Genomic DNA, 27,029 nt, shown 5'->3' on the forward strand with positions numbered 1-27,029 from the left:
TCCCGTCATCAAGCTTTAACCTCTCGCCACGAAAAACACGACGTACGTCCCATAAGTAGTTGTTAGTAGCTAAAATTCACGTATATTTTGTTAATACATTTAAGGCTTCAAATTAAAACAACGTCTGTAATCTATAGTCTGTTTTAACTGAATGACCTTTACGCGAAATCAATGCAATAGTGCTAAAATCAAGCAGGTTTATTAGACAAGCGCTAATGGATAAAGTGTCAGCAGTTTGTCGAATCCAACTTTCTTCTTTCTTGGATGAATTGTCCAAGTGACCCGTTTAGCACTTGATCTGGTATTTGATACGGAAGGTGGGAACAGCCACGCGACGCTGGTTGACTCTGTATTAAATCTGAAGTTAGTCCGACCACTACTTTTCTTCAAACAAAGCAGATAAAATTTATCCCCACCAGGATTGAACTTTTTGTTTGTTAATAACACAACAGGAAATTTAAGTTTTATAATGAGAGTGGAATGATGTGCCTATTTGTAACTTTTTTTAAAAATATCGATTAATTAAAGTCCTTTTTAGGCAAACGAATGGAAAAAGTTAGCGTTTTTTTTCAATTGGCCCAATTTCCTTAATTAGGATTTTTTATCACATAGGCCTAAGTTTTTTTTCAACTCTTCTCCACCAGGATTCAACACAATGGGCGAGCGTTGTATTTTTAAGGGTTTAGAACACATTAGGAGATTTATTTTGCAATGCATGTTAATTGATGCTACTTGTTCTACAATTTTTTTTAAATATTTAATTAAAGCCATTTGAACAAATGATTTGGAATGAAGTTAACTAGCGTTTCGTTTCAATTGGCCTAATTCGCTTAATTAGGATTTTTTCTTAAATAAGTTTAGATTTCGTTGATATTTGTTCTGAAATATATAAAGTTACATCTAAAGTAACTTTAAGAACACCACACAATTCGTTTATAAAGTTTTAGGTTAGAGAGGTGTTGCTTTCAAAACAAAAGCTACATTACAATAAGTTATTGATTCGTGTAAAGCAAAAAAATATCGTTTTAACCCAAAAGGGTTATTTTTAAAGGTGTGTAGAGAAACGACGCATGTCTGTTTGTGCTTGTAATTATAGCGTGTTCGCCTGGTAAAGTGTTAAATATTTCACCTAGATACTCATTTCCTTTCGTGGCCGTTCTGGCAAATCTAGCCGACATTCGACTCAGCTAATTTCCATCGCAGTCGCTCTTGTGCTATAGTGTCACGCTACTGCTGGATAAAACACTACAGTCAACTGATGCATGCCTTACTTGCGAGACCCGTTTTTACTGCGCTGTAAGCTATTTTATTGAAAGCAAGCTATGCTAAATTATGTGAATGTACAATAAATCTATAAGCGACCTGACAGTATGCACTTTGAAATGCTATGACAGTTTGTTTAGTTTCGATTTAGTGGAGTTCAGATAGCACGGTGGTCATGTCTCACCTGTTGAAATATACAGGTGCGATGAGACCCAAGAAGCCTTTGGGCTAAAACGATTTTATCCAAATTGGGGACATACTATTGGAAACATAGTTTAAATTCGCGCGTTGTGCGAAAATTGTTGCATTAACGTAGTTAAAACCGGCAAAAAAATTGGGCGCATGGACATGTGTTCTTGGATCCGCCCTGATGATCTATATTGTTTTATGAAATAAAAAACGATAACGTAATAATTTATCGATAAATATTCGACACAGACTGTATGTGTACTAACCTCCATCTGGTACACAGCCTCACGCCACAAAGCGTAGTGTAGCTGACTTGGAAACTTTTCCTGATGTATCGCTGGTCCGGAACCTTAACGATCACACGCGGGCAAACACTGCAAATATGACAAATGGCAACTAATAAAAAAATATATTTTGGAGTCGAAGTTTAAGCCCAACTTGACGGTACGTATAGGCTACTGAAGGCTATCATGAGCACGGTAAATGCACTTTATCTTAACTATACTAAGTCGCGTACCCGTGCTATTATAAACTTACACGCTTTTTGATTATATTCGTAAAGAGTTCATCGGGAAATGTTGTTATATTAAGTAAATTGCCCAGTTCGCGATTTAAGGTACATTTTACTGAAAAAGGATACTAAAAATAGAAAGTTCGTTTTTACTAGAAATAGACGCCGATATATCTTTGTCAAATTACATGTTATACATAATAATTTGCACACTGCAATTTATCTTTATTAGTAATTTATTTGAAATGTATTTGAAGCTTAAAATATTACTCAACCAGTCGATCGAGAGTCTTTAAAAAATATTTCAATCGATCGCAATCAACATAAGTTTACAACTCGACTCGACCCAACTTACACCCTTTGACATCTGCTTCCCTCTGTTCCTTCAGGACAGGTGCATCTGTTGCGCGGAATACAGGTTCCTCCGTTTTGACAGCGAGGTCGACACCTTTCCGCCACCTCTGAATATATCATGCTTTTGTATTTTATTGGGGATAAAAATTTTACATCGTTCATAATAATTCCATTCAAAATATTCTCATTTGATGTATTACAGAATCAGTCGCTTTATTTTTGATTAGTTTATGACCGTGATTTTGAATCCCCGCACAGGCTACACTTAGTCATTTATAGCCTTAATTACTCGTATGGGGTTTCTTGACGGATGATATACCTCTTAAAAATGGGGACTGAATAACCATACGGTAAATTTTGATTTGATTTGGGGCTGTTTTGTTGTTTTTGTTGCCCCGTAAGCCTGGTAGAAAAAATAAGGACAGCAAATTCTATATTAGCTCCAACAGTGAAAGGCACACACAAACATATGTGTTTAATAACATCTGTGATCTAGCCCCTCGGAAGTTGCTTTATGAACTTACATATGTTTGTGTGTGTCTTTCATTGATTGATACGGACTGATGATCCCCCAGTGTGAAGTTGCTTGTACTAACAAAATGTGCAAGTATTGGCGCATGGTTGTTTCTTGACTCGCTCCTCTCTGAGCCTGCATAGCTCAGTTGGTAGAGCGACGGTCCCGGCTTGACCGGAGGTCGTGAGTTCGAACCTCACTGCAGGCCAGTTGTTTTTCTGGCTTGCTCTGCTTGCATCATAGATCGACAGATTCGGCGAGTCTGCAATGGCTTTTCGGTGTACTATTAGCTCCACCAGTCAATAGTTTTATGCGAGACAGACAGGTTGGATAATTAAAACGTGCAAACAAGAACAGTTTCGCTGTCTTTCAGACTATTTTACCCGAGTCTCCGATCTAACATGCCTAAGATTCGTAACATTGGTGGTTATGGCCAATCGTGATCCGTTCCATTAATAAACGCTCAACACTATTAGGAACGCGTGTGTGTTGAATCGGCTACTCAAGTGTACTAAATATGACAGATATATTAATTACATTTCGCGTTCGAACAACACAACTCATTTCATGAGCACTCTGAAACAGAGACATTAACCAAAACTTTATAACATTTATTTATCGTCCCACCTGTTTCACACTGACTTCCCTGAAAATTCCTTGGACACTGGCAGCGGTTGTTTCCGAGGCATCTTCCGTTGTTCTTACACGGAGGGTTGCAAGATCGAGGTCGAGATCCTAAATTTTACAGCTTGGTTAAAACGAGGCTTAATAAAGAGTCTATAACAGCTTGACGCGAAAACAAATCAGTCAGTTAAATATTTGTATGTGTGATTGTCTATCGTATAATATGGATAGATCAAAGAAACAATGACGTTTATCGAAATCAACTTACGCGTTTGGCAGCGTAGTCCCAGCAGCCCCCTGGGACACCTGCACTTGTTGGGACCCACGCAAAGGCCCCCATTTTCGCAGCTCGGGAAACATGCGGGCTGCTGGCAGAAGTTGCCCGTGTAGAATCGCGGACATTCGCATCTGTTCGGGGCAACACACCTTCCTCCATTAGAGCACGGTCTTTCGCATTTCGCTGTAAAAACGTTAGGCTGAAGAATATGTAAGGTGGTACTTAAAACAGCATTTTTTTTTTAATTCTCAAGCATTACATTGCCGTGCTCCTAAAGGTATTAGTTCGGCAACTTATTGGTAGTTTTAGTTTTCGAAAAGTGTTGTTATTACCTAAAGTAATGGGTATTAAACTGTAGGTAACCAATTGATGTAATGTGCTACATCTTAAACCACTTGGTAGCAAAAATCTTGTGTCAGACTTTAATTTGCCTAAACGTAATTTAAATGTAAATAACACATCTTCTTTGTATTTTCTTAACATTTTGTAACTTTTAAAGAAATGCTACATACTGCCATTAATATTATAAAGGTAAGATCGGTGTATTGTAAATAAAAATTCATATAAGCACTTCGTATTGTGTCAATTTTCTTTACCAAATTTGAATTTGCTTAATAGTACCGTTTGTTACCTTTTTTGCAGTCTATCCCGGTCCAGCCATCGGGGCACAGACATAGGTTGTATCGCATGCAGGTCCCTCCATGGGCACAAGCGGGACTGCACAGCGCTGCAACAGTTGAAAATACAAATTAGACAAAATCCAGATGGGTTCAGTATTATGCCTACGAGTAGCTGTTTAGCGCATAATGAGTCTGTTGCAAAAGCATCTGCTGCATAAACGAACGGTAAAATACGAAATATGAAACAAATCAATTTTTTAAACATTTACAAAACATTTTAGGGGGGAGATGTTTTTAAAGGTCTGACGAATGGCGATATTATAAATTAAGCGATGAAAATACAGTATAATAAAAGCTGTAAGCTCACTACCGTAACGAAACCAACGCCATTAACCTTTTACCAGTGACAAGATATAAAAAGCAAAAAACAAATCGCGTTCTGCTTGATGGGGTTTATAAAAAACGGCGCCTATTTAATTTTCGAAAGATTTTTAATCAAAGTTTCAAAGTCAAGATATATTAGCTTCGATAAAAAACACTTTGTGCCTCATGATAAAGACAGCGCGGCCTTACTGAAGCGCCAACACATGCGCACTCGGGTCCTATAGGTGTGCCGTTATCGCTGGCCATTACAGCTCCATAAGGGCTTGACCACAGATTATGCCTTATTCGATAGTTAATCTGACTTTCTTGACACATTTTGAAACATTCCGCCCATCAGCGGCGACTTTGCGCCAAGGTCATTTGGGTCAAAGGACTTAAATGGCGACTTTGCGCCAACAATTCAATCAAACAACGTTCAATCAAACAACGAGCCTCACGATGAAGTTATATTTTCATAAATTATATCAGCATATATAGAAGGGCGTATCTTCGTATCTTTATGGAATCCAAAACCATTGGCCGGAGGTTTCTGCTTGTCAATCACTGTTCCGCTGACGCGTAAATAAACAATAAAACTCAAAGTTTAAAAACCCGAGTAAAATCAGGATCAGACATTTTTTAAAAGAAATATATTTCGCCTATACTGGCATCGTCAGTTCCTATAAGCAAAGTAAAATACATATACATAGCAAAGTTATAATAAAATTGTTAAAAAAGTCAAAAACATACGGAATCAGTATAGACTATAGGTAAAAAGTTAAAAACAAAACATCAGGCTGTCAGAAGAAAACTATCTAAGGCAAAGCTGCTTAGTTTCTTTTAAAAATATCAGATCCTGATTTTACTCTGGTTTTTATACTTTTATAAGATTTTTATTGTTTATATCAGCACTGTACCTGTGCACTCGGGTCCTGGGTAGCCGGGCGGGCAGAAGCAGCGGTCGGGAGCCACGCACAGTCCGTTGTTGAGGCAGCGAGACGAGCACACCGGCTGGCAAGTGTACAGGCTGTCGTTGCGCCTCCGATATCCCTCGTGGCACTCGCATGTCCAAGCTCCCGGTGTGTTAACGCATTGTTGCTCACAGTTACCGCCGGACGCGTGCGCGCATTCGTCCACGTCTTGCGATTTAAAAAGTATAGAAAAATCACATTTGCAGAACCAAAAATTTAATTAGAATATCAAAGCCCATACAGAAGTAAGTATTATTTTGGGCGTTTCAAAACGCATGATTCTTTATTTGTTGAGGCCAGGGGTTCTTAAACTGGGGTCCATGGACCCCTTGGAGGTCCGTGAACTAGTTTTATGGGTTCCATGAACGCCTAATTGAAATATTAATATACATTTAAGAAGTAAATCGATTTATCAAGGAAAACATTTCACTCGGATTTAAATCAGCAGATTTATGAAGTCTTTTGTATTGTGACGTAAATTTATGACGTCTTTTTTAATTTGTTTTTGCCTACCATGGTCCACGGCAGCCCCAATAACATTTTAAGGGTCTGCGGTGAAAAAAGTTTAAGAAACCCCTAACTTAGGCCTTTGTGCAGAGGTTGATGTTACCGTCTAAAATGCATCCGTTAACAGATTAAACATTCTATAACATCAACAATATCACTTTAAAACATATTTTTCAAGCAACAACTTTATAGTCTTAGGATTGTTAATTGCGCTTTATTAATCTGGTTGTTTAAGTTATAGGATACCGTCACACGTCATCCCGTCTTCGTTGAGAGTCCATCCCGCTTTGCAATCGCATTGGAGCTGGTTGTCCTGCGTGTAGCCACATATTTGCTCACAACCACCGTTCTTTTCCACGCATGTCGTAATTGCTGCGTTAAAATCATTAGGCAACCATATTAAAACGTCAGAGCCCAACATTTTGCCTGTCAAGAAATTTTGTGTAAATTAGTGGTTGCTAAGCTGGGTGCCGCGACCCCTGAAGTGCTATCTAAAATACCGAAAGGTGTCGAGGTGTATTTTGCAATATTTGCTTTTTTGGTAAGTCTCTTACTGCAACTTTTGTTTAGGGTTGGATAGCCTAAATAGTTTCCTACATATATTGAGCTGATTATGTTGTTATAGTCCGTTTACAGTCATTGCAGTAACCACAATTCTAGTCTGGTTGAAAAATTGTAGTACCGTAATCTATTTATATTTTTAGTGGGTGCCTTAAGCCATGCAGCGAACCACTGGTCTAAATAATAAAGGTAACCAAAACCTGAAAAGACAATCGTTATAAATCAGGGTCAGTATAATTAGGGTTCCTTGTTTGTTAAAAATTGTATCAGAACGCCAAACGTTTTTATTGAAATCTTGGCAGCGCGTCTCATACTAGCCAACTGACCGAGCCGCGCAATAGCACGGCACAACTCACCGTCACATGTGTACTCGTTGAAGTTGATGGTCATGTTGGCGGGACACTCGCACCTGTAGCGGCCCTCAATATTGACACAAGTATGCGAACAGCCTCCGTTCTGCACCTGGCACTCGTCCACGTCTGTACAACATAAGTATATGCGTAAAATTTTTTTCAACCTCCAACAGGTATACTTAACCCAGACTTGGACAACTAGATTTATTTTAATGGTGAAAATAACGGCCCAAAAAGACGTTAAAAGCGACATGCTTTATTTTCAAACGTGTCGGCAAATTCTCATGCCATCATCAGTGATATGAACATCGGAAACGTTTGAAAAATAAAGCATGTCGCTTTTAACGTCCATTTGGGCCGTTATTTCACCATTAAACTTATGAACAGATCCGTATATAGTGTTCCATAGATTTATTTTAGCTTTTTAAAATCAGATTACAATTAAAATTAGAGCATTTTAGTTTTTCCAAATTAGATTGGAATTAGAATTAGATCGTTTTGAGTTTTCTCAAATTAGAGTAGAATTAGAATTACCGAATTCCTAAAATATCAAATTTCAACTAGAATTTGAACTAGAATCACATTTAGTTTTTGAAACCAATTTAATTTAATCGCAATTTATTCTTATAAGAATGTGAATGGTAAATATGTGCGTGCTAATTTATTTGCCTTATAATGCTTTTTAGCCTGTAAAAATTACATACAAGTCGTTCCAATCAAAAAATTTCAAATGACATCCTGTTAACTGGGAGACTAAAAATGCCGTTGGACAAAGTAGCATTTTTGGTAAAATCAAAATAAGATTAGAATTACAATTAGAGCACACAAGCAATTCACAAGTTAGATTAGAACTAGAATTAGCGGCGTTTTGCTCTAATTCAATGAATTAGAAAACTAGAATTATCTAGTTGCCCTAATCTGACTTAACCTTTGTGGTAAACTGCTGCTAACTGACATTGCGGTAATGAAACTATAGGTTTGTATCTGTACTTTTACCTCTTACCGGTCTGTATATGTTGTCCATCGTTTTTGTCGTAGTTTATCAACACAAAAAAAATAAATTCCATGAAGTTTGCCCCAAGTCCGTATAGTTTACCGAACCCGGTTAAAACCTATATGAATTAATCAATGTAGCCCTAGATTGGCGGCATGTCGTACCACAATAATTTTTAGCCACGCACAAAAGGCTATAATCTCTCGGGATGTTGGTTGCCTTGTTTTGACACTACACCGACCCGGATTTATCGAAGCGTTTTGTTTGTCCTTTCCTTAGTTTTTCCGCGCCTTTATATCTCGTGTAAGTTTTGAATCGGCTCACCTGGAAAAAAGACTTGCCATCGCAGTAGCCTATTTAATGAAATAAGCTATTGCTGCCAGACATAATATATAATGGAGTGTTGCTCTTCCAGCAGTATATATGATCTACGTTTCAACGTGCTATACAGAACGTCTTCATCAGGATACTGACGTATCATGTAAAACAAGATTCCTTATAAATCGACAAGTAACAATTCGTGCGATTACAAACTCGCACCAACGCTCATTGGTGCAAAAGCGCGACAGCTTATCGGCATTAGCACGTCGAAACGTCGATCTATTATACATACTGCTGAAAGAGCAACACTCCATTGTAGATTTAATGTAATTTAAGATTTTCGAAATAAATAGATGATAGGCAAACACAGTATACCACCTCAGTATGCAAAAATTGTCAAAAAATGTGTAATTTCGTCCAATTTGCATGTTAAACAGCAGTTTATTACTATAAAGCTTACCCAGGCAGGTGTGACCGTCGATGTGGAGAATGTAGCCATACGAGCAGACGCACAAGTAGCTTCCGACGTAGTTCTGACAAAACTGCGCGCAATTGCCATTGTCCGTTTCGCACTCGTTCGCGTCTGCAAAAAAATGTAAATCAAAATGGCTGAAATTCTTGTCCAGTGGAATGCATCCATTATACAGGTTTTTCCACCGTTCCATCGGATCTTAACCCGTTCTGCCGCATTTGTTCACGTTTAAGAAATTTACGTCACTAAACGTCACGAGGTGTTTCTCTTGGGTCATACTTAAGGATGTCCGATAATATCGGATCGGAAAAGATATCCGATACCAAGTGGTAGCATCGAAACTAGTAAACACTAAGGGTTATAGACGCCGATCGGTTAACAAATTAATATCGGCATTTCAGCTAACGCTTGCCACCTGATTAAGTGAATATTACCTTTAAAAGTAAATCAATAAAAAAATTGTAAATAACCAACTATCAGGAAATTTGAATTTCTTCAAAAGCAACTTTTGCCTGTTAACCTGGGAAAAACTATCTTTAAAAGTTTTAATTTAATATTTTTTTGCTTGTCGCGCATAATTAATAACCTCATTAGTTTTGAATCGGGTTATAAAGAAACAATGATAAAATTACCCAAAATAAACCAGTTTTGGATCGGCAACGATGCGCTTTTAGACGACAAGAAGCATTACCATACCGCGTGGCATCGGTTATTGGCAAACGTCTGATAACATCTGTCAGCTCGATAGTCACCAACTCTATAGGCGCATTGTGAGGCCTTGTTACGCCCCCGCCGCGACCTGCGCACTGGGGCCTGGCCCCTGACCCCATACAGTTGCCCGGCGGGTCGCAACCACGCGAGTTCTTGTTGTTTGCAAAGGTTTCTGGTCAGATACGCTACCTGTCATAACCACAACTAAAATTCCATTCAAAAGTATATTGTTACAACGAATTAAAACGTTATCAAATAGCATTAGTAAACGTTATTTTCAAGTTAATGTGAGACAGACAGCCACCGCCTATGGCAGCGACTGTCGGCTAAAACTTCGCAAAAGACTTCTCTAGAGAAAAAGCTCAAAGCCGCTAAGAAACGACATGTATAAGCCAAAACGTAGGAAGAAAAAGAACACGAAAGTTACGTCATATTTGGCCAATAAGACTGGCCGGCACTCTAAAACATGGCTTAGGCATTACAGCGGCCATTCTAAGGCCAATTTGCAGCGGGAGTAAGAAGCCAGCAAAACAAGTGGCTTGTTTTGCAGAACGTGAGAACATCGCCCATAAGACTGACAGTTATAGATTACGAGATTAAAGGTTACATGTCAAGTTTGAAACGAGGCGAACTAAAGCAGAAAAACTTAGGAATTTTACACACAACAATACGGAAAACTTTACATCATCAAATATGTTATTTTGTAACTGAAGAACATATTTGGCAAACGAAAGCTGAAACGCGTAATCTAAAGCCCTATTTAAAAATTCGTAAAATAACTTAATGAACTCTAAGATTTGGCTTATGGCAATTAATTAATTTGGGTGTTTAAGTGTTGATAAACACGTAACAGGCCTTTTTCAATCTTTTTTGGGTATCCAACAAACAACTAACCGACACAGCTCTCGCCATCCTCTGCCACCTCGAAGCCGTCAGCGCAGCTGCAAGAATAACTTCCGGCCTGGTTTTGACAGACCGACTCACACAAGCCTTCGTTTTCCGCACACTCGTCGATATCTATGCAAAAGTACAAGCAATTAATTATAAAAAAAAAAAAAATAACACGGGAATAACATAATAACCAGCGCTGGTGGATATTGGTAATCCAAACAATTGGAAATCTAAAATTACGTTTTTTTCCTAGCATTGTTAAACGTAGAAACATACGGCTAGAATTTACTTTTGAATGAGTAAAATACCCGATCATTTTCCTCATGAAAGCCTAAGTGCGCTGCATACGAAAGCGTTTTTTAAGCAGTATTCTATAGCATTACAAATCTAACAAAATTACGTTTTCCGGTAATAAAAATTTGACTATAGCACATTCCCACAGTCTTCACCTGTGCAATTGCGCCCGTCGCCCTCGAAGCCTTCACGGCACTCGCAAGTAAACGAACCGACCACATTCGAACAGGTTGCGTTGCCGCTACAATCGTGCTCATCCAGCAAGCATTCGTCCTGGTCTGTTAACGTAAAGTTTGTGCGTAAAAAGGGAGTTTTTTGTTACCAGAGGAGCAGGCGTAAGGCTCTGTCACCGTTTCTTATGTTCTCAACAACTTACCCTCGCATTCCAGGTTAGCGCTGACGTAGCCAGTTGGACAGACGCAGTCGTAGGTGCCAATGCTGTTTTCACAAATGCTTGGTGCGGCGCAGACCCTCACCGATCGCGCACACTCGTCAATATCTGGAAAGCAATGAACTGCTTTAGCACAATAGACGTAAGTTCAGAGCTATTTTTAACCTGTATTTTTGTAATTGTGCCCTACACAGCTAACACTCAGATGTTTTAGGTTTCAACTGAAATGGCATGCACTCAGAAAATTTCTGTGGTTTACAACCCTAGGTGAGTGGCGGTTACTCTGTTTAGGATTCAGAGGTGTCTGAGATAATACGGAAATAAAAAATCGAGTGTATTTAGTTAAAAATGAAACTGGGAGAATGGGGGCGTAATTCGAAAATCAGGTGTTATAAAACAACAAAATTACTAGGCGTAACCTTGTGCTTCAATTCGACAGTCTAAGCCCGGATTTCCGATAATATCAGAACGAAGCTGATAGCCAATGTCAAGTGGTAGACGTCACCAAGTTACGAGGCTCCTAAAACAACTATCCTTAGAAAACCTAGGAGGTTATCATTTGATGTCCGCCCAAATATGCAACTAAAATTTTAGTTTAAACAAGAACATAGCAGCATAACCTTGTGAAAAGGGACATGGCGTGTTCAATGGAAGAGGCACATGGTGTACCGAGCCTTTTCTTCTTACTTTTACCACTGCTGCTAAGTAAGTCGATCTGGTAACATACCTACGCATTCCAGGCCATCTTCTGATTGCTGGAAGCCTCTGCTATTACAAACACAACTGTAACTTCCAGGACTGTTTACGCATTGGTTCCCGTGCAGACTCTTGCATCCTTCCGAGAACTGGCATTCATCGACGTCTAAATTGAAACGAAATCTTAAACAACACTTTGGAAACTATTAGGTGAAAGTCTCCAGGTGCTTTGCAGAAATAACCTAAAGTTTGAAACTTTCTTTCTTAAAATTCGAACAACAGCGAACAGTTCACTTCATTCAAAAATGTGCGAATATTATTTATTTAAAACTGTGCAAATATAGTTGCTCATTACGCCATTAGAACAGCTAGAACACAATATATAGCTATGTATAAAATGATCTATGTTTCAGTTGCTCAAATAATAGAGGAAATACCCAAGAAAAAATAGGGAAATACCCATCGGTAAACGTTATGCACAAAATGGTTTTCACCCGTATTTCGTTGGTCTATTCCAGCCTTAGTCGTATACATTATGCCTTAGATGCCGGCGTAGCTGGATTCCGGGCTCAATTACTCCCATTTCTGTACGCCGCCAGCAAAGTCTGCCACGCTGCATGGAATCTCACCTTCACAATGACCTCTGGTCCAAACGTATCCGGTTCCGCATGAGCAGCGATACGACCCCGGGGTGTTGAGGCATGACGAACCCTCGCCCGGGCACGGGTGAATGTCAGGGTACAAGCATTCGTTTAAATCTGGAACACTCAAACAGTGGGAATATAATAATTGATACTTGTTTCTTCTATCGCAACTACACAAGTCGCTTCGTTATGGTTCGCTTAGTTTATAAACGTGTTATTGGCTAAATCGCATTGACAATCCTCAGCAATTTAAGCCTACACCAGGCCAGAATAGCAGCTATTTACTGATTGAGGTGATTGCATATAAAGCAAGGTTTCAACTCATGCTGAAGCTATCCCACATTGTCGGATCGGCGGAGGAATCTTTTGTATTTTTAATATTGTTTAATAGCACGTAAAGTATGGGTGAACAAAGGGCATAATAATAAACATCAGCTGTTGTGGTTATCGGTTTTAATTAGAAGGCGTGGTTACTCTATGAAAAGAATGTTGGTTTGCAATTGCAAATAAAGTTAATAACTATTCCCCGGTAATTATGAATAGGGTCTATTTAAATTGCCTGATGAATCCTGATGAATAATTATGAGTTTAAGCTTAGTTGAATAATTATGAGTTTAAGCTTATGAGAGCCTAATCCACACGTCTCAAACATTGTTTAACATTACCTGAAATTAAAAACCGGGAACAAAGTTAAGATTGCATATCACCTGATTTAAAAAGCTCTGCCATAAGTCGATTGAAAATCTAACTCGCTTAGGTTTTTCTGAAATTTTTTTATAGGATTCGAAGCTCACCTTCGCAAAGTCCGTTTTGCGTTTTGACGTACCCTTCGTTGCAAAGACACTCAAAGGTTCCCTCAATGTTGTAACATAAGCCTCCATCGCCGCACAGATTCTCGTTTTGTTGGCACTCGTCCGAGTCTGTAAAGGTGTGCAAAATTATTCCTCAATCTTGGTTTGTACCATTGTGCTTCAAAAAAAGCGTGCCGTGATTTAGTGCTGGTCTAGAATTTTATCACTCTGTTTTTTTTTCAGTAACGAACGTTACAGCTACAAGTCATTTTTAAAATGACTTAAGTCCCACTCAAGTCATTCTGAGAGCAAGTCAAAAAAAAATAAAATAAAACGTGATAACGCTAGCAATGGTATATATCCCCGGACGAAAAATATTTTGTACCCACCCGAGATTAGGCTTATTCCCACAGCGCAGCGTTCTGATAAGATTAAACAACGCACATTATTTCGGTTAGGGCACGGGTTAGCGTTCGGGCTCGGGTGGTATTGTTATATTTATTCTCCCAGGTTGCAATTTTTATTTTGACGACTGGTTTTGTCACCGTATGTTTAAAAAAATTAGAGGGATTTTAGACCAGCGCTCGTGATTTTATGAAGCTAGCTGTACATGCCAAAAAACTGGTATACCTTTAAATTTAAATCTTTTTCGTATTTCACACACCTTTTCGCTAAAACAAAACGCACAATAGCCGAAATTATGCGAATTTGACACACAAAAATGAAGACATCTTTCTTAATTCAAAAGAAATGTCGACAAAATGTTGAGCAGGATAAGGTATGTCCAAGACAGGATAATGTATGACGTAATGCTTACTGAAGCTATTTATTTGGGTTAGAATACGGGTTAGCGTTTGAGTGTTCGGGTAGGTCAAGTATTGTTATATTTAATCTCCTAGATTAAAATAGTTGCCTAAAAAATAGATAAGATATTTTTTATTGTTGCGAGTAGCTGTATTAGGCATTACGTCATGCCTTATCCTGCCTTAAAATTAACATTAGGTCAAAGTATTTCTCGAAAACAAAACTCACCGACACACTCGCCCAGTTCGTCGCTCCACTCAAACCCGCTCAGGCATGACAATACGTCATCCTCTCCGGCTCCGTAAGCTGCGTACTCTATCCGATGAGACAAACGAAAGTACACCGAGTTATTTATGTGATTGTTTTTTTTCAAATGCTTTCTTTTGTGTTTTGTAGACCGTGAAGGATTTGTATTTTTTATCAACATACATAGTGTTTTTAGAAATTTAATTATCTGAAACGCTCTCCTAAATTTCTTAAACGGTTTCTAAATACTACAGCATTAAAATCTACGGGCTTCCTTATTTTGTTTAACTCAAGCCAAACCTTAAAAACTTTTATATAGAGATATATATCCCTTTTTATATTTCACACTCTCTATATATAGAAAGAGAGATTTAAATCACATAATATTACTACCAATATACCAAGTAAACGTTTTACAAAATAATTTCATTTATAATTGCAATTTTTAATGCATACTTAAATACTTTGACCAACGACATTCACTACGCTACTCTATAGCAGTGCTCTTCAACCTTTTTTGGTTTGGTGAACCCTTAATGTTGTTATGACAGACTCGTGCACCCCATACTTAAAAGGTAATCTGAGGTAAGAAGCGATAAGAAAAATCATTATGCAAATCAATGTCATAATTTCAATTAAACCGATCGGAGCTGCCGAAGTTTTACACACTGTCGGTGAGAGTTTGATTATGGCTGCAGCTGCTTGGTATTGCATGTCAGAATGCAGCATTCAAAGTCAAATATTAATGATTCAATAAAAGTTTGTGATGCACCCTTGTATACCTTTTAGTAATGGTGCACCCCAAGCATATTTTGGTGCACCCTAGCACCGTGCACACCGTTGAAGAGCACTGCTCTATAGTATGCAACTTAGCATCAATGCAATGTGATATTAATGCGGCGCAAGTTGATTCCCCACCCCTGCCATGGAGAAATAACTAAAAACTTCCAAACCTGACTTACTAGAAAAGGATTTTGCTTCGTGGCATCAGTTCAGTGAATTCATTTTTTTTTGATAAAGGGATTCGTTAAATCTGTATCCATTATATCGATTACAAGGGTCTCAAATGTATAGTTAATCATAGTGTTTCTTTTAACCAACTGTTTTTAATATATGAAATGAGGCAACGTCGGGTTTTATTGTTATTGTTATGACCTCATCATCGTAGGCCACCGTTTGTTAGGTATTGATTGGGCAAATAATATTCCTATTCACTTGTTGATTTTCAATCGACAAAGCCGACAAACGGCATCGGCGTGTTGTTGCTGCAGTGAATAATCGAGATCACTTCTATTGTAGCATTTGGCTGTCTGGCCAGCAGCTGCCTGCCTATATGAGCGACAAGGCCATAGCTTTCAATGACCCTTAAACAAGGTGCAAATGCGGTTTCCTGCCGTTTTGCGCAATGCAGTGCAAAGATTGGTACCAAACCTTAGTGGAACCTTTAGGCAGGCTTTTTATTCAGTCATTTGCTTAACAAAAATTACCTGGATACATATCACATTTTGCCCGATGCGTAGACCTAAGTGTTTATTTCTCAGAATTAAAGGCTTTACTTTTTTGGCGTTTATAAGGCATTTACTACTTAGTACGCTTTTAAAACAAAATATTTTTAGATGCCGTGCATTCACAAGTAATATACAACAAAAAATACCCAACTATATGCAAATTTTGTCCCAAAATTGGTTTACTTTGATCTACCTTGTTTTGATTCTGTTTTTATACAAAAAAAGCTTCACAAGGACGCTTGTATTAAAAATGTTGGACATTTGTTTGCATATTTATAATGTGTTTCATACGATTAGTCAAAACAAGGTTGAAGGCATGTCAGAAATTTATAGACTCCCGGTTAGGCCCCCAGCACTATATTTTCCCCCAGCACTATATTGTGCGGCTTAATCATAAACTGCTTTAAATCCACCCAGCCTGTTAAGTAGGTCGCTGGCGATCTTACCTGGACCGTCTTCGTCGAACAAATCGTCCACCACGAACTGCAACAAGGAAAACACGATATTGGGTTAAGTCAACACATTCCCTAAAAAGGATGACGTGGGTATAAGAAACCACTCCCTGTTCTATGGCGGTGCAGTGTTTTGCTATTGGGAAATATACTATGCTACCGTACTCTTAAATAGTTCTTCTCTCATTAAGAAATCCTTGCACTAAAAGGGGTCAATTTTCCATTTTACTTCATAATATGTGGTGACTGAACCGCATGACGTTAGCTTATAACAGACGATGAGAAAATTAGTTTAATGATTTCTGCGTGTCTAAGAGATATACGTTCGTAATGGGCAGCGGTATTCTGCGTTTAACTGTTCAAAAACGTTGTTATTACCATTTGTTTCATGTTAGGATTAAAAGAATCAAAAACATCATTGAATCTCCAACTAAGCATTTATTCTGCTCACCAAAACTACCAAAAAATTACGAAAAAAGTAATTTAGTTTGCATTGAATGAAAACGCATTGCTGTCATACATTCCTAACTCCACACCAGTTTCATTTGAAACTGTACCGCAAAACTGATTTTAGAATAAATCTTACCGTTGGTGGTTCTATTTCGTCATGAATGCCATGTTGTGAGCGCGCAGCAGTCACCAGCAATATAACGGCAGCAAACGAAAGTTGGACACGCATTTTGCTTCTGTCGAGCTTGTAACTGCTTGCTACAAGTAACGTGAGCTACGAATGGTGAACGGTCAGCCAACTGCGTCTTAGAAAAAGCGGCAGACACGACTCGACCGCCATTGTGGTGATTTTTTCCCAACGGGGCCTTAAGAAAAAACATGGATTTTTGGCGACATCAAAATAGTTTAAAAATTCACCACACAAATGATTTTTCAGGGAACTGTTTTACAGGTTGTCTTTACAAAAATTACAATAGCTTTAATTGGTTTAAATTTATGTAAGTTTTGTAAACAAATCAATTGTACGCTTTGTAAGTGATTTTGTGACAGTGTTTTTATTAAAGGTTGCTATTTGTATCTGTAATAAAAGTTGATTTTATTATTGTTTTCAAGTGTTGGTGTTTGTTTGGCAAAATATTGTTTCGAAACAAAAATTGTGAGTGTGTTAATTTTGTATTTGAAGGTTGAATACTTCATTTGGACATATCTTGTTGCGTAAATCTACATAAGAACTTTTCTACGAGAAAAAAAAACTATAAATATTTTATAGTGTATTTGAAAACAGTGCCTGACTCGGATAACTTGCGACTATATGTGGACTGCGATTATTTTCGTATAACTTTACCGTTAAGTATAATCGGTTTAAAGTTGTCTAATAGTAATCATTTAGTTACACCGAGCTGTCACACCTCTAAATAGCAAACCATGTAATATCTTATGTGTCCAGGAAACTATTTGCTGTACTCCCTCGAAAAGTTGTCTCCAATTTGACATCTCTAAGGTAATTCATAAACCTAACGCAATTAACAACTGTCCAGTTGCCATCAAACTATAACATGGACAGCGCATCAACTTTAGTGAATACAACTATACTGTATAGTCTATACAGCTACAAGTGGTTGTCTATAATATAATTCCAGGCTAAATTTGAACTTTTTATAAAGCCGACAAATATATAATATACTGTATATATTGGCCTTTAATTGTCAATCCTGACAGTTATCCGCCATGGGCAGGCCTTTTCAGTTTTTTATATTTTATCCTAGTTATTTATCAAGACCTTTATTAAAAAAGTTTAAAGACCCCTGGGATAAATTCTATGAACTAAATAGCAACAAAGACGTTATAAAAATACATTCGCAACAGCACAACCTGTACAACACCTCTCACCTCTGAACTTTCTGAAGTCATAGTTGCCGTTTTTTTCTCACAGTAATCATCTAGATTTACCAAAAAAATAATCTAAAAACATCTAGATTTTTATGGAGAAATCTAAAAAATAATCTAAAAATGATTTTTGAAAATATTCAATACTTTTGGACAAAAAATCAACATTAAAAGCTTAATGCCGTATAAAGTTGCATAAAGGGACTTGCTTGATGCTTTAGATTTAAGATTTCTGCTTTATAAAACATTTTACTGAACATGACTAGTTACTGAAATTTCGATTTTATATCTCATCATTTTTTTTTTTTCAATTTGCAAAAAAAAACTTTTGAAATTACTGAAATATTTATCGTCAATAGCGAATCTGTCACTAATTTAGATTATACAATATTTTTTTATAATAATCTAAAAAAACATCTAACATCTAGATTGTATATTCCTACATCTAGATTCAAACCAAAACATCTAAATCTAGATTAAAATAATCTAGAATGGCAACTATGTCTGAAGTGCATTTAGTGAAACGCTAATGTATAACTATTTGACAAATTTTGATATTTTGCCCAACCAAACAATAATTTCCCTAATTATTATTATTGCACATGTGTACGTATTTTAGAATGCTTTTAAGCTTTAGCATAATAGTGAAGAAACTATTGTGTTTCTTCCCTGTATATCATGATATGAATGTTAAAAAGCAACGTAGTGTTTTCAAGTGAATTATGAAGGATTTGTTATTTTAACGGGGTATTCCATGCAAGCTGCGGTGCCAGTGTGTAGATTGCGTACGTTTTCTGCAGCCAGTCGTTATAAACCTATTTGCTTCAGCTGGCAGTTGTTGCATGAGTTAGTTTCGGTTGCAGAATTTATTGGTATTGGTAATAATAGTGAGGAAGTTAAGAAACCAAAAACGTGCAGGCCTTCCTGAATATATAGTAAGCTAATAATTCATATATGAATTGATCAGTGGAACTTGGAGTTGTTCGAAATATTTAATCAAATCCTCATTTTGCCAAGTTCGAACATTTCGCAGTTAATTGTCCATTAAAATTTTAAACTATATAAATGCTGATGACACTTTTTGCTGTAAGGCCGTCAAAGAACTAAACTTTCAAAATTATTATAAATTTACATCCTAAAATGCGTGTAGTGACTGACCCTTTAAAAGGCTGGACGATGATTACCTAAATTTTAGGTTTAGAAAATATACACGCCCCAAGGCCTTGGCTTATTTTCTTTATCAAGATGCTCAAAATGCGAAGCGCCATCATAGCCTATCCCTTCATCATACCCTGTTGACAGTAAAACTTAATTTTTTCGCACTTGCGGAATCTGTAAAGGCAAATGTAAAATGTAGTTTCAGCCTGCTAAGGTTAAGCAACATACCTGTACAAGTGTATACCAATAATGTTTCCCAATTTAAGTTGCTTTTTTTAGGTAATTATGTCTTAACTCAAAAAGTTGATAATTTATTTAGGACTGCTGGCTCAGCATTGGAATATTCAAGCTTACTAAAACAAACCTTTACTAAGTATAAATTTTCCTAACACTTCCCATTGTCAGTATTCACCTGTTGCCTTTCCAAGCATGGATTTGGCTTTGGAGCCGAACGCCACTCTGATTTTCTTGTTGGCCTTTTTGGCCATTTACGTTTGGTACAGGAGGCCAGAGCGGTTCCCGCCAGGGCCTAGGGGAATTCCCTTGCTAGGCGTCATTCCTTTTACCGGAAAGTTCATGGAGCAGGCGCTGGCCAAGTGGAGTGCCACCTATGGGCCAGTTATGTCTGTGCGAATTGGACGAAGAGAAGCTGTTGTTTTCAACGACTATGAGTCCGTAATCGAGGTAGGGATTTCCGAATTTGCTGCTGTGAAGCGAATGTACTGTATTTTACGGGTATTTGATCGTGATTCTCATCGGCTATTACAGTATGTAGCACTCTTTGATTATTATATTATATAAATATGAATTACTATACAATTACATTACATTGAACGTGCAGTTTACTCTTCAGTCTCGAACTTTATAAAGTGAACGATTTGAAGCTTTTGCATCAAATTTATGGTTAAAAAAATTTTGAAGCAGGGCTGCGGGGTCGGCCTCGGGAATCGAGCAAGACCACGTAAAACTACCCGAGTCCCGAGTCCAAAGTGCGAATGCGCAGTAACACTGATAGTGCCGCTAACTGTGAATTCTAAAGGTGCTAGCAAAATGGTTGATATTTTCACGAGTCTAACGGTGCAACATATAGTTCGCATAGCGTCGTTGGGATAATAACAATTTATTAGAACGGTCACAAACGTATATTAAAAATCACTAGAAGTTAAAAAAATAGTATTTATATAAAGTTGGCATAACAGATATTTTGGGGGGAATAGCCTGGTTCCCCCTGGATGGCGACCGTTTAGAAGCAGTGATTAAATAACACAAATCGCTTAGATCATAAAAGGTAGCCTGTAGGATCTTATCAATAATTGCTTATATAATTTAGCGTTATTTTATTTGTGTTAATAGATGCACGCAGATAATTTCAAACTGTACTCAAGCGCCATCGAAATTTATTATCATTTTGCAAAATATGCAGTAAAATCTCAACCACCAACTGCATTGATTTGGCCACTTCATTAGCCATTAACATCCCCTTGGGAGGCGAAACTCTAAGTTAAATGGCCACTGTGTTTTAGTGATACCTCCGGCAATATCCATAAAGAAACAAAAATTATTTTTTTATGTTTTCAAGGCTTTTGTGAAAAACAAAGAAGACTTTTCCGGTCGACCGGCCATGAATTTGGTGGATGAGCTAAAACGTGGAGAAGGGATAATATTCGCCGACTACGGACCGGCCACCATTTTGCAGCGCAAGTTTGGGTTGAAGGCTTTACGTGGGTCAGTTAACGTTACCAATACAACGTTGCAACTTTTGATTTATATTACCAATGATCGTTGTGTTAATTTAACTGACGAAGTAATACGAACTGCAACATCCGGGGGTGCTGTGAAATTTTGGGTCCAGGAAATCATTAGCCTACATTCACAAGAGGTTAAGGTGCGCCATACGGAAGAAACATGGTAATATTCTGATAGGGCAAGGACATTTAGGAAGGCTTAACTTAAACCATAACTGTCACTGTCTCTTTGGCATGTCCTGTATGTATTTGTTAGTGACACACAAAAAAAGGTACTTTACTTGCTAAAATCCTTGCTAGTCGCCTAAATTTGACAATGTTGATGGCGAACACATAATTCAAGTTTGTTGAAACACATCATTCAAGTTTACGACTAAAACGAAATAAGAATTTAGGCTGAAAATGATTGTCACCAGAAGGCTGGCAAGATTCTGCCAACCTATTTGTCATGAGTTTAATATTAGTTAAAAAAGCAGAAATGGAGTTGGTCAAAGAGGAATGGAGGAACGGGTTCGTGAAGAGGTTGCCTACCTCAACAGGGCAATACAAGATCAACAAGGAAAACCATTTGACATTCGTGTAAGTTCTATGAAAGTTGAAATCAGGGTTGTGATAACTTGAATAAATGACGACAATGCATTTTGGAGTGCCTTGCGTTTTGGGACATTTTTAAACAGATCACGTTTGTAAACGATCTGATGTCACTCAAATTTGGGTTTTTGTTGAAAAATATATTTTGTCTCAGTGGCCTTGGATTGTAAACATAAAACAATTTGCGTTTTGATATTGCCTTTACGTTTTACCCGGACCTAGCTTACCATGTCCCATATAACAATAATCACAAAAGACGCATCACTTCCACCGTTATGGCTCAAAATGTTTTGTGCTATTTTGCTGGCATTGTGTATTAAACGGCACTTTTAGCTCGTCTTAATAAGTGACGCACGTTTTCTGCAGTCTGTTCGCTGCATTCAACAGAGATCAATTAACACAGAATGTGTTTTTCTGGTCAGCTAATCGAAAAACATTAAACAGCAAGTATAAATGATTCTTTAGAGATTATATGGTTTTCAAGACAAACGCTATACTTTTGAGAAACACCTTTGAAACCTGGACCAGATTTCGCCTATTAAAACACGATACTACACATGTGTGAACGTGGAAATGTGTTTTTTGTTCTATATTTAGGCGTTGCTGATGAACGCAATATCCAACAACATCTGTAGCGTTATCTTCGGTCGACGATTTGATTACGACGACAAAGCCTTCAAGGAGTTGATCTTCAACTTTACAAAAGCGTACGATACTTTTAACCTCCTAATGTTTATACTTTGTTTTGGTTTATGAAATCATGGTAAAGGTTAAACTGTAACTTCAATTTGAAGATAAAAGTAGGATATTAACTGCCTGCCTTTACATTTATATATAAATATACATGTATATATATATATATATAGGCCTAGAGCGTTTTTCTTGACTGGTGATTCTGTATACGCCAAGATGTATTCGATTATTTTATTTTTTTACAAATTCTTGCTTTATTTGTAAAATATAATTATTTAGCTTAGATTTTGATATTTTTATGTCTATATTTTTCGAAATACGAACGGTTTCACCAACAGCGTCAAGAAATCTCTTCGGCCTGTTATGTTTGCCCCTTTCCTCCGCAACCTGCCACCGTTTTCCGGAAGAGTGGAATGCCTGAATAGATTTGTACTAAATAGTTTTGGCAAGTATAGTGTTGTTACAATCGTACATGCACAAAGCTGTACAATTGTCTTTTTCGAACACTTTTCCCATTTTCGAGCTCAAAACTTGGGGATAATATGTGTGCGTACTTATTTTATTAAAAGCCCGCACTGGTTAGCTTAAGACCAAAAAATGTTTAACCTACATAGATCTAATTTCGGCCAAAGCTAAGTTTTATAGGAGCGAATTACAACGTATTTAATTTGGTTTTAGTTGTTTGTTTCCGGCAAAAAATATGTAGACAATTGCAAAATGGTTAGATCAAAAAGAGGATCGCGAAAATTTTACTTGGCTTTATTTTTTCAAGAGTTTGCTGAAAAGATAATAGACGAACACGAAAATGATTTGGATCCATCAAATCCACGTGACTTCACCGACGCCTTTCTTGCTGAAATGAAGAAAAACGACGACTTTACGGTAGTGGCTTTTATTTTCTAAATCAAAAACGATGAGAAATCTTTTCAGAGTTTTACATGTTTTGATAAACTGCATTTCACCACGATATTATTAGAAGTTGAAACAAAAAAGTATAGTATTATACAGTTAGACCCTATAGCATATAGAAAAAATACGGCGCATATAGTTTGTTATGAACTGATGACTAAACTTTACTTATTCAATTTGACGCAATTTACATATTTGCTTTGACCAACTGCACACTATTTTTACGCAGTAATTTGGAAAAACTATGTTTGGAAGTTTTATTTCGTCTTGTTTATGCATAACACTGACGTTATTTGGTATCGATTCTGACAATGTTGTAAAAAAGTCATTTTGAAATAACTTAAGTCCCAGTCAAGTCATTCGTAAAATAACTTAAGTCCAAGTCAAGTCTTTTCGAATAAATAACAGATCAAGTCCCAGTCCAAGTCAAGTCCCAGTCAAGTCATAATTAGAGCAAGTCAACTTCAAGTCCAGCCCTTGAAAACCGGCAAACTCCTTCGATTATTATGAGCAACTCAAGTAAAAAATAACATAAAAGCAGCATGTAACAAGCAAATTATTTTATGTGCAAAGATTGGGATAAATAACGCAATTCTATAAATAATTGCTTAATTTTTACCCAAGTCATTTGTCCAAATGACTTAAGTCAAGTCAAGTCATTTGCCCAAAAGACTCAAGTCAAGTCAAGTCATTTAAAAACAGTGACTTAAGTGTACTTAAGTCAAGTCATTGACTTAAGTCATTACAACACTGGATTTTGATCGCAAAAGTTTTAGTTCAAAATATTGGGTATAGGCATATTGGTGTCGGTAAAAATATCGTATTGTACATACCTATATAGGATGTGTAATCTTAAACACCTCCGCTATGGAATAAATTCGTCCGAAGCCCAACAAAATGGCTTTCAAATAAAAAATCCGATTCCAATATGTATCGTTCATCTAGAAAGCGCAGCTGCTTCAGTACGTACAAGACCTGTTCGTGGCAGGCAGTGAAACGACCACCAGCACGCTTAGGTGGGCCATCCTCTGTCTGCTCCACTATCCAAGAACTCAGGCAAAGCTGTACGCTGAAATTCTGAAGGTCTTGGGTGAGTAAGCAGGTTTGTTAAGTTATACGCATAACAGGATTAAATCACGGCACATGTCTACTCGAGGCTCGAGCCAGGTACTCGCTGTACAAAGTCCGCCTTGTAAATGTGTTTTCTCGAAATGTGATTGCCTTCGCAGCCCACTTGGTACAGCGATGATCTCGGAATAATTGGTGCCTTTAATTTAGACCCCAAGTCCAGTTCTGGCCAATACTTTACATGCAATAACTTCTGGCCAATACTTTACATGCAATAACTTATGGCCAATACTTTAAATGCAATAAGTTCTGGCCAATACTTTACATGCAATAACGGTTTTTCGGTTTTGAAATAAAGTGTCAAGTATCGTACATTCCTTAAATGAGATAAATTTTTTTACAAGGTGTCGTTAAAGTACACCTTTCTTACTGTAACCAAATTATGAGTAGATGCCTAACAACGTATCAATCGCCATTAGACTCTCTTACTGTTAAGGCAACGAAACCGTGGTGGGAATGTCCAGCCGCTCAGAAATGCCTTACACACTGGCCTTCATCGAGGAAGTATACAGGTTCCGCACCCTGGTACCTTTGTCCATACTGCACAAGACCAACGAAGACGTGCATTTTCGTGGATTTGTCATTCCCAAGAACACAACGGTATGGTATATGCTTCGCTAAAGGCAAACTAAACTTGTTAACTGGCTTTGTGTCAATCTCCGTTTGCTAACCTTTTTAACTGCAAGCAAACACTTTAGTATTTGTGTTTAATAAACACAGTATAAGCAAATCGTTCAGTAATGAAATAATTAAAAGGGATTATAAGCATATTAACTAAATTATTAATTAACTGTAGGCGTGAACTAAAAAAAATAGTTTTCTTTCATTTATGTTCTTGCCCAAGCTGATCACGTCATAGTTTCGCTGTCCAAATCCAGCAAATAAATTCAAGATATTCCGTTTTCGAATGAAAAATAGACTTTTCCAATATCAACTAGATTGTTTTAGGCAATTGCCCTAAAAATCGCGTAGACTATTTGCTGAAAATACTTTCGCTTTAATACTTATATCATGACAAACAAGAGTTTAAAATGAATAAAGGACTATCAAAAACATTAACATTCTGTATGGAATTTTGCATTCAATATACGTCCAATTACAACCTCTAGCCATTATGTTTCAAGCTGAGCTGACCTTCCGCATAAAAAAAATACTTACACTACCAAAACATAGATATATTTTTACCAGTGCGTGGAACTGCTTAAATTAACGATACATGTGTTGTACAGGCAGTGATGAACATTTGGGCGGTGCACAACGACCCAAAAACCTTCCCCCAGCCGAATAAATTCGATCCCGAGCGCCACCTAGGCAGGGACGGCGAGTTCACCAAGTCGAATCACGTGATTCCGTTTGGCGTTGGTCCGCGGCAATGTTTGGGCGAGCAACTGGCAAGAATGGAGGTCTTTATATCTTTGGTGTCGCTCGTTCAGAGATTCGAGTTTCTGCCTGATCCGTACCAACAGAGTCTTCCCGATATCGTGAACGGCACCCAGTATAACTCGTTCGTGCCGCTTAATTTTACTTTGGTGGCCAAGGAGAGATAAGAAAATAGTGCACATCAGAAACTGCAGCTAGAAAACTTTAAAATAGTTATATTTTTGCACCACAATAGATTTTTTCATTCTGACCTTGCTTAAATTATAATTCTGATTAGGCCAACTGACTTCTAAAATAGCCTTTTCTGCACACGTTATACTTGAATTAAATAGATAAAAAATAGTCCACATCGGAAACCGCAGCAAAACGCTTTAAAATAGTTATAATTTTGCGTCAAGTAGATTTGTCTATTCTGGCCTTGCTTGCATTACACTTCTGCTTAGTAGGCCAACTGATTTCGGTAATTGCCTTTTCTGTACATAGTCTATTTGAATTAAAGTCACATTTGTCACTTTAATTTACATAAAAAAGTCTTATAAATGCGTCAGCAGGGAACTATGTTTCCTAAACAAACAAACTTTTCAAAACCAGAAGATATGACCGTGGCACACCTACAGGGTCGTGAGATGTAGAGCGCAATTGCAGTACCGCGAATTACGAATTACGTTGCTTAATAACATAAGCAATACGAGTCCTACATGTCAGAAACATGCGTATAACTAGGTTTAGTGTTGGGCATTTGTCTATTTTAGCGATTGACGTTTGCTATACTATATTTGTTGCGTTAATATAGATTTCCTCGTAGGTTGCATTGAGTTTTTAAATTTGGTGGTTGAAAATTTTGTGGTATTTTTATTGTGCTTTCAAACAATTTCGTGTCACTTTTTTAGGATGTACTTTTACTTAGCTTCGTCGTACTGCAATTTGTCTGCGTTTTTTGCAGTGGCGGCAATTGTCGTGTAAGGCACCCATTAAAATAAGTGTAGGTTTTGATATGAAGATATTAAGCGACTCAAATAAAGTGCGCAAAAATTGCGTTGAAATATTTTTAAATCAGTAAAGATAACAATAACTAAACGTTAGCAAGGCAATTGTTACGATTGGGCAAACTTCCAGACATCCGTAGGATACAGTTGTTAGGTTTAACAGAAACCTGTACTTGCTTCCGCAGTATATAGAGAGTGGGCAAAAAGTAGGCTTACACCTTGTTGTTTACAACACCCACAGAAAAGAAATCCATTGGTGTCAGGTCAGGTGAGCGTGGTAG

General features: G+C 37.5%; 2 protein-coding genes across 2 annotated transcripts; one reads left to right on the top strand and one right to left on the bottom strand.

Annotated features, from left to right (window-relative positions):
* Nucleotides 1–224: 224 nt before the first annotated feature.
* On the bottom strand, nucleotides 225–17,001 carry LOC146146866 (uncharacterized). The gene is made up of 19 exons (XM_083387138.1): nucleotides 16,909–17,001; nucleotides 16,317–16,353; nucleotides 14,345–14,431; nucleotides 13,316–13,441; nucleotides 12,507–12,635; nucleotides 11,909–12,043; nucleotides 11,167–11,289; nucleotides 10,946–11,068; nucleotides 10,500–10,622; nucleotides 8,883–9,005; nucleotides 7,111–7,233; nucleotides 6,440–6,565; nucleotides 5,633–5,854; nucleotides 4,364–4,459; nucleotides 3,724–3,915; nucleotides 3,459–3,566; nucleotides 2,319–2,424; nucleotides 1,719–1,826; nucleotides 225–347 (listed from the first exon to the last, which is right to left on the bottom strand). Exons 1-19 carry the CDS (start codon nucleotides 16,999–17,001, stop codon nucleotides 287–289), a joined length of 2,241 nt encoding a protein of 746 aa, XP_083243264.1. The 3' UTR covers nucleotides 225–286.
* Nucleotides 17,002–18,841: 1,840 nt separating this feature from the next.
* On the top strand, nucleotides 18,842–25,929 carry LOC146146867 (cytochrome P450 2U1-like). Its single transcript, XM_083387140.1, has 10 exons — nucleotides 18,842–18,873; nucleotides 19,022–19,036; nucleotides 19,820–20,000; nucleotides 20,896–21,041; nucleotides 21,538–21,640; nucleotides 22,250–22,359; nucleotides 23,071–23,227; nucleotides 24,200–24,344; nucleotides 24,819–24,982; nucleotides 25,612–25,929. The coding sequence occupies exons 1-10, from the start codon at nucleotides 18,842–18,844 to the stop codon at nucleotides 25,927–25,929; spliced, it is 1,371 nt and encodes a 456-aa protein (XP_083243266.1).
* The last annotated feature ends 1,100 nt before the right edge of the window (nucleotides 25,930–27,029 follow it).

The sequence above is a fragment of the Ascidiella aspersa genome, chromosome 4, assembly GCF_963924565.1.
Source record: "Ascidiella aspersa chromosome 4, kaAscAspe10.2, whole genome shotgun sequence".
Classification (NCBI taxonomy): domain Eukaryota; kingdom Metazoa; phylum Chordata; class Ascidiacea; order Phlebobranchia; family Ascidiidae; genus Ascidiella; species Ascidiella aspersa.

Excerpts from the sequence above, each read along its gene's own strand:
- LOC146146867 (XM_083387140.1), top strand. The coding sequence starts at position 18,842 with ATGAATGTTAAAAAGCAACGTAGTGTTTTCAA. Across the intron at positions 20,001-20,895 it reads ACTATGAGTCCGTAATCGAG|GCTTTTGTGAAAAACAAAGA; the intron begins GTAGGGATTTCC and ends TATGTTTTCAAG. Across the intron at positions 21,042-21,537 it reads GGGTTGAAGGCTTTACGTGG|AAATGGAGTTGGTCAAAGAG; the intron begins GTCAGTTAACGT and ends TTAAAAAAGCAG.
- LOC146146866 (XM_083387138.1), bottom strand. The coding sequence starts at position 17,001 with ATGCGTGTCCAACTTTCGTTTGCTGCCGTTATATTGCTGGTGACTGCT. Across the intron at positions 6,566-7,110 it reads CAACGAGTACACATGTGACG|CAATTACGACATGCGTGGAA; the intron begins GTGAGTTGTGCC and ends ATTTTAACGCAG. Across the intron at positions 2,425-3,458 it reads GGGAAGTCAGTGTGAAACAG|AGGTGGCGGAAAGGTGTCGA; the intron begins GTGGGACGATAA and ends TGATATATTCAG.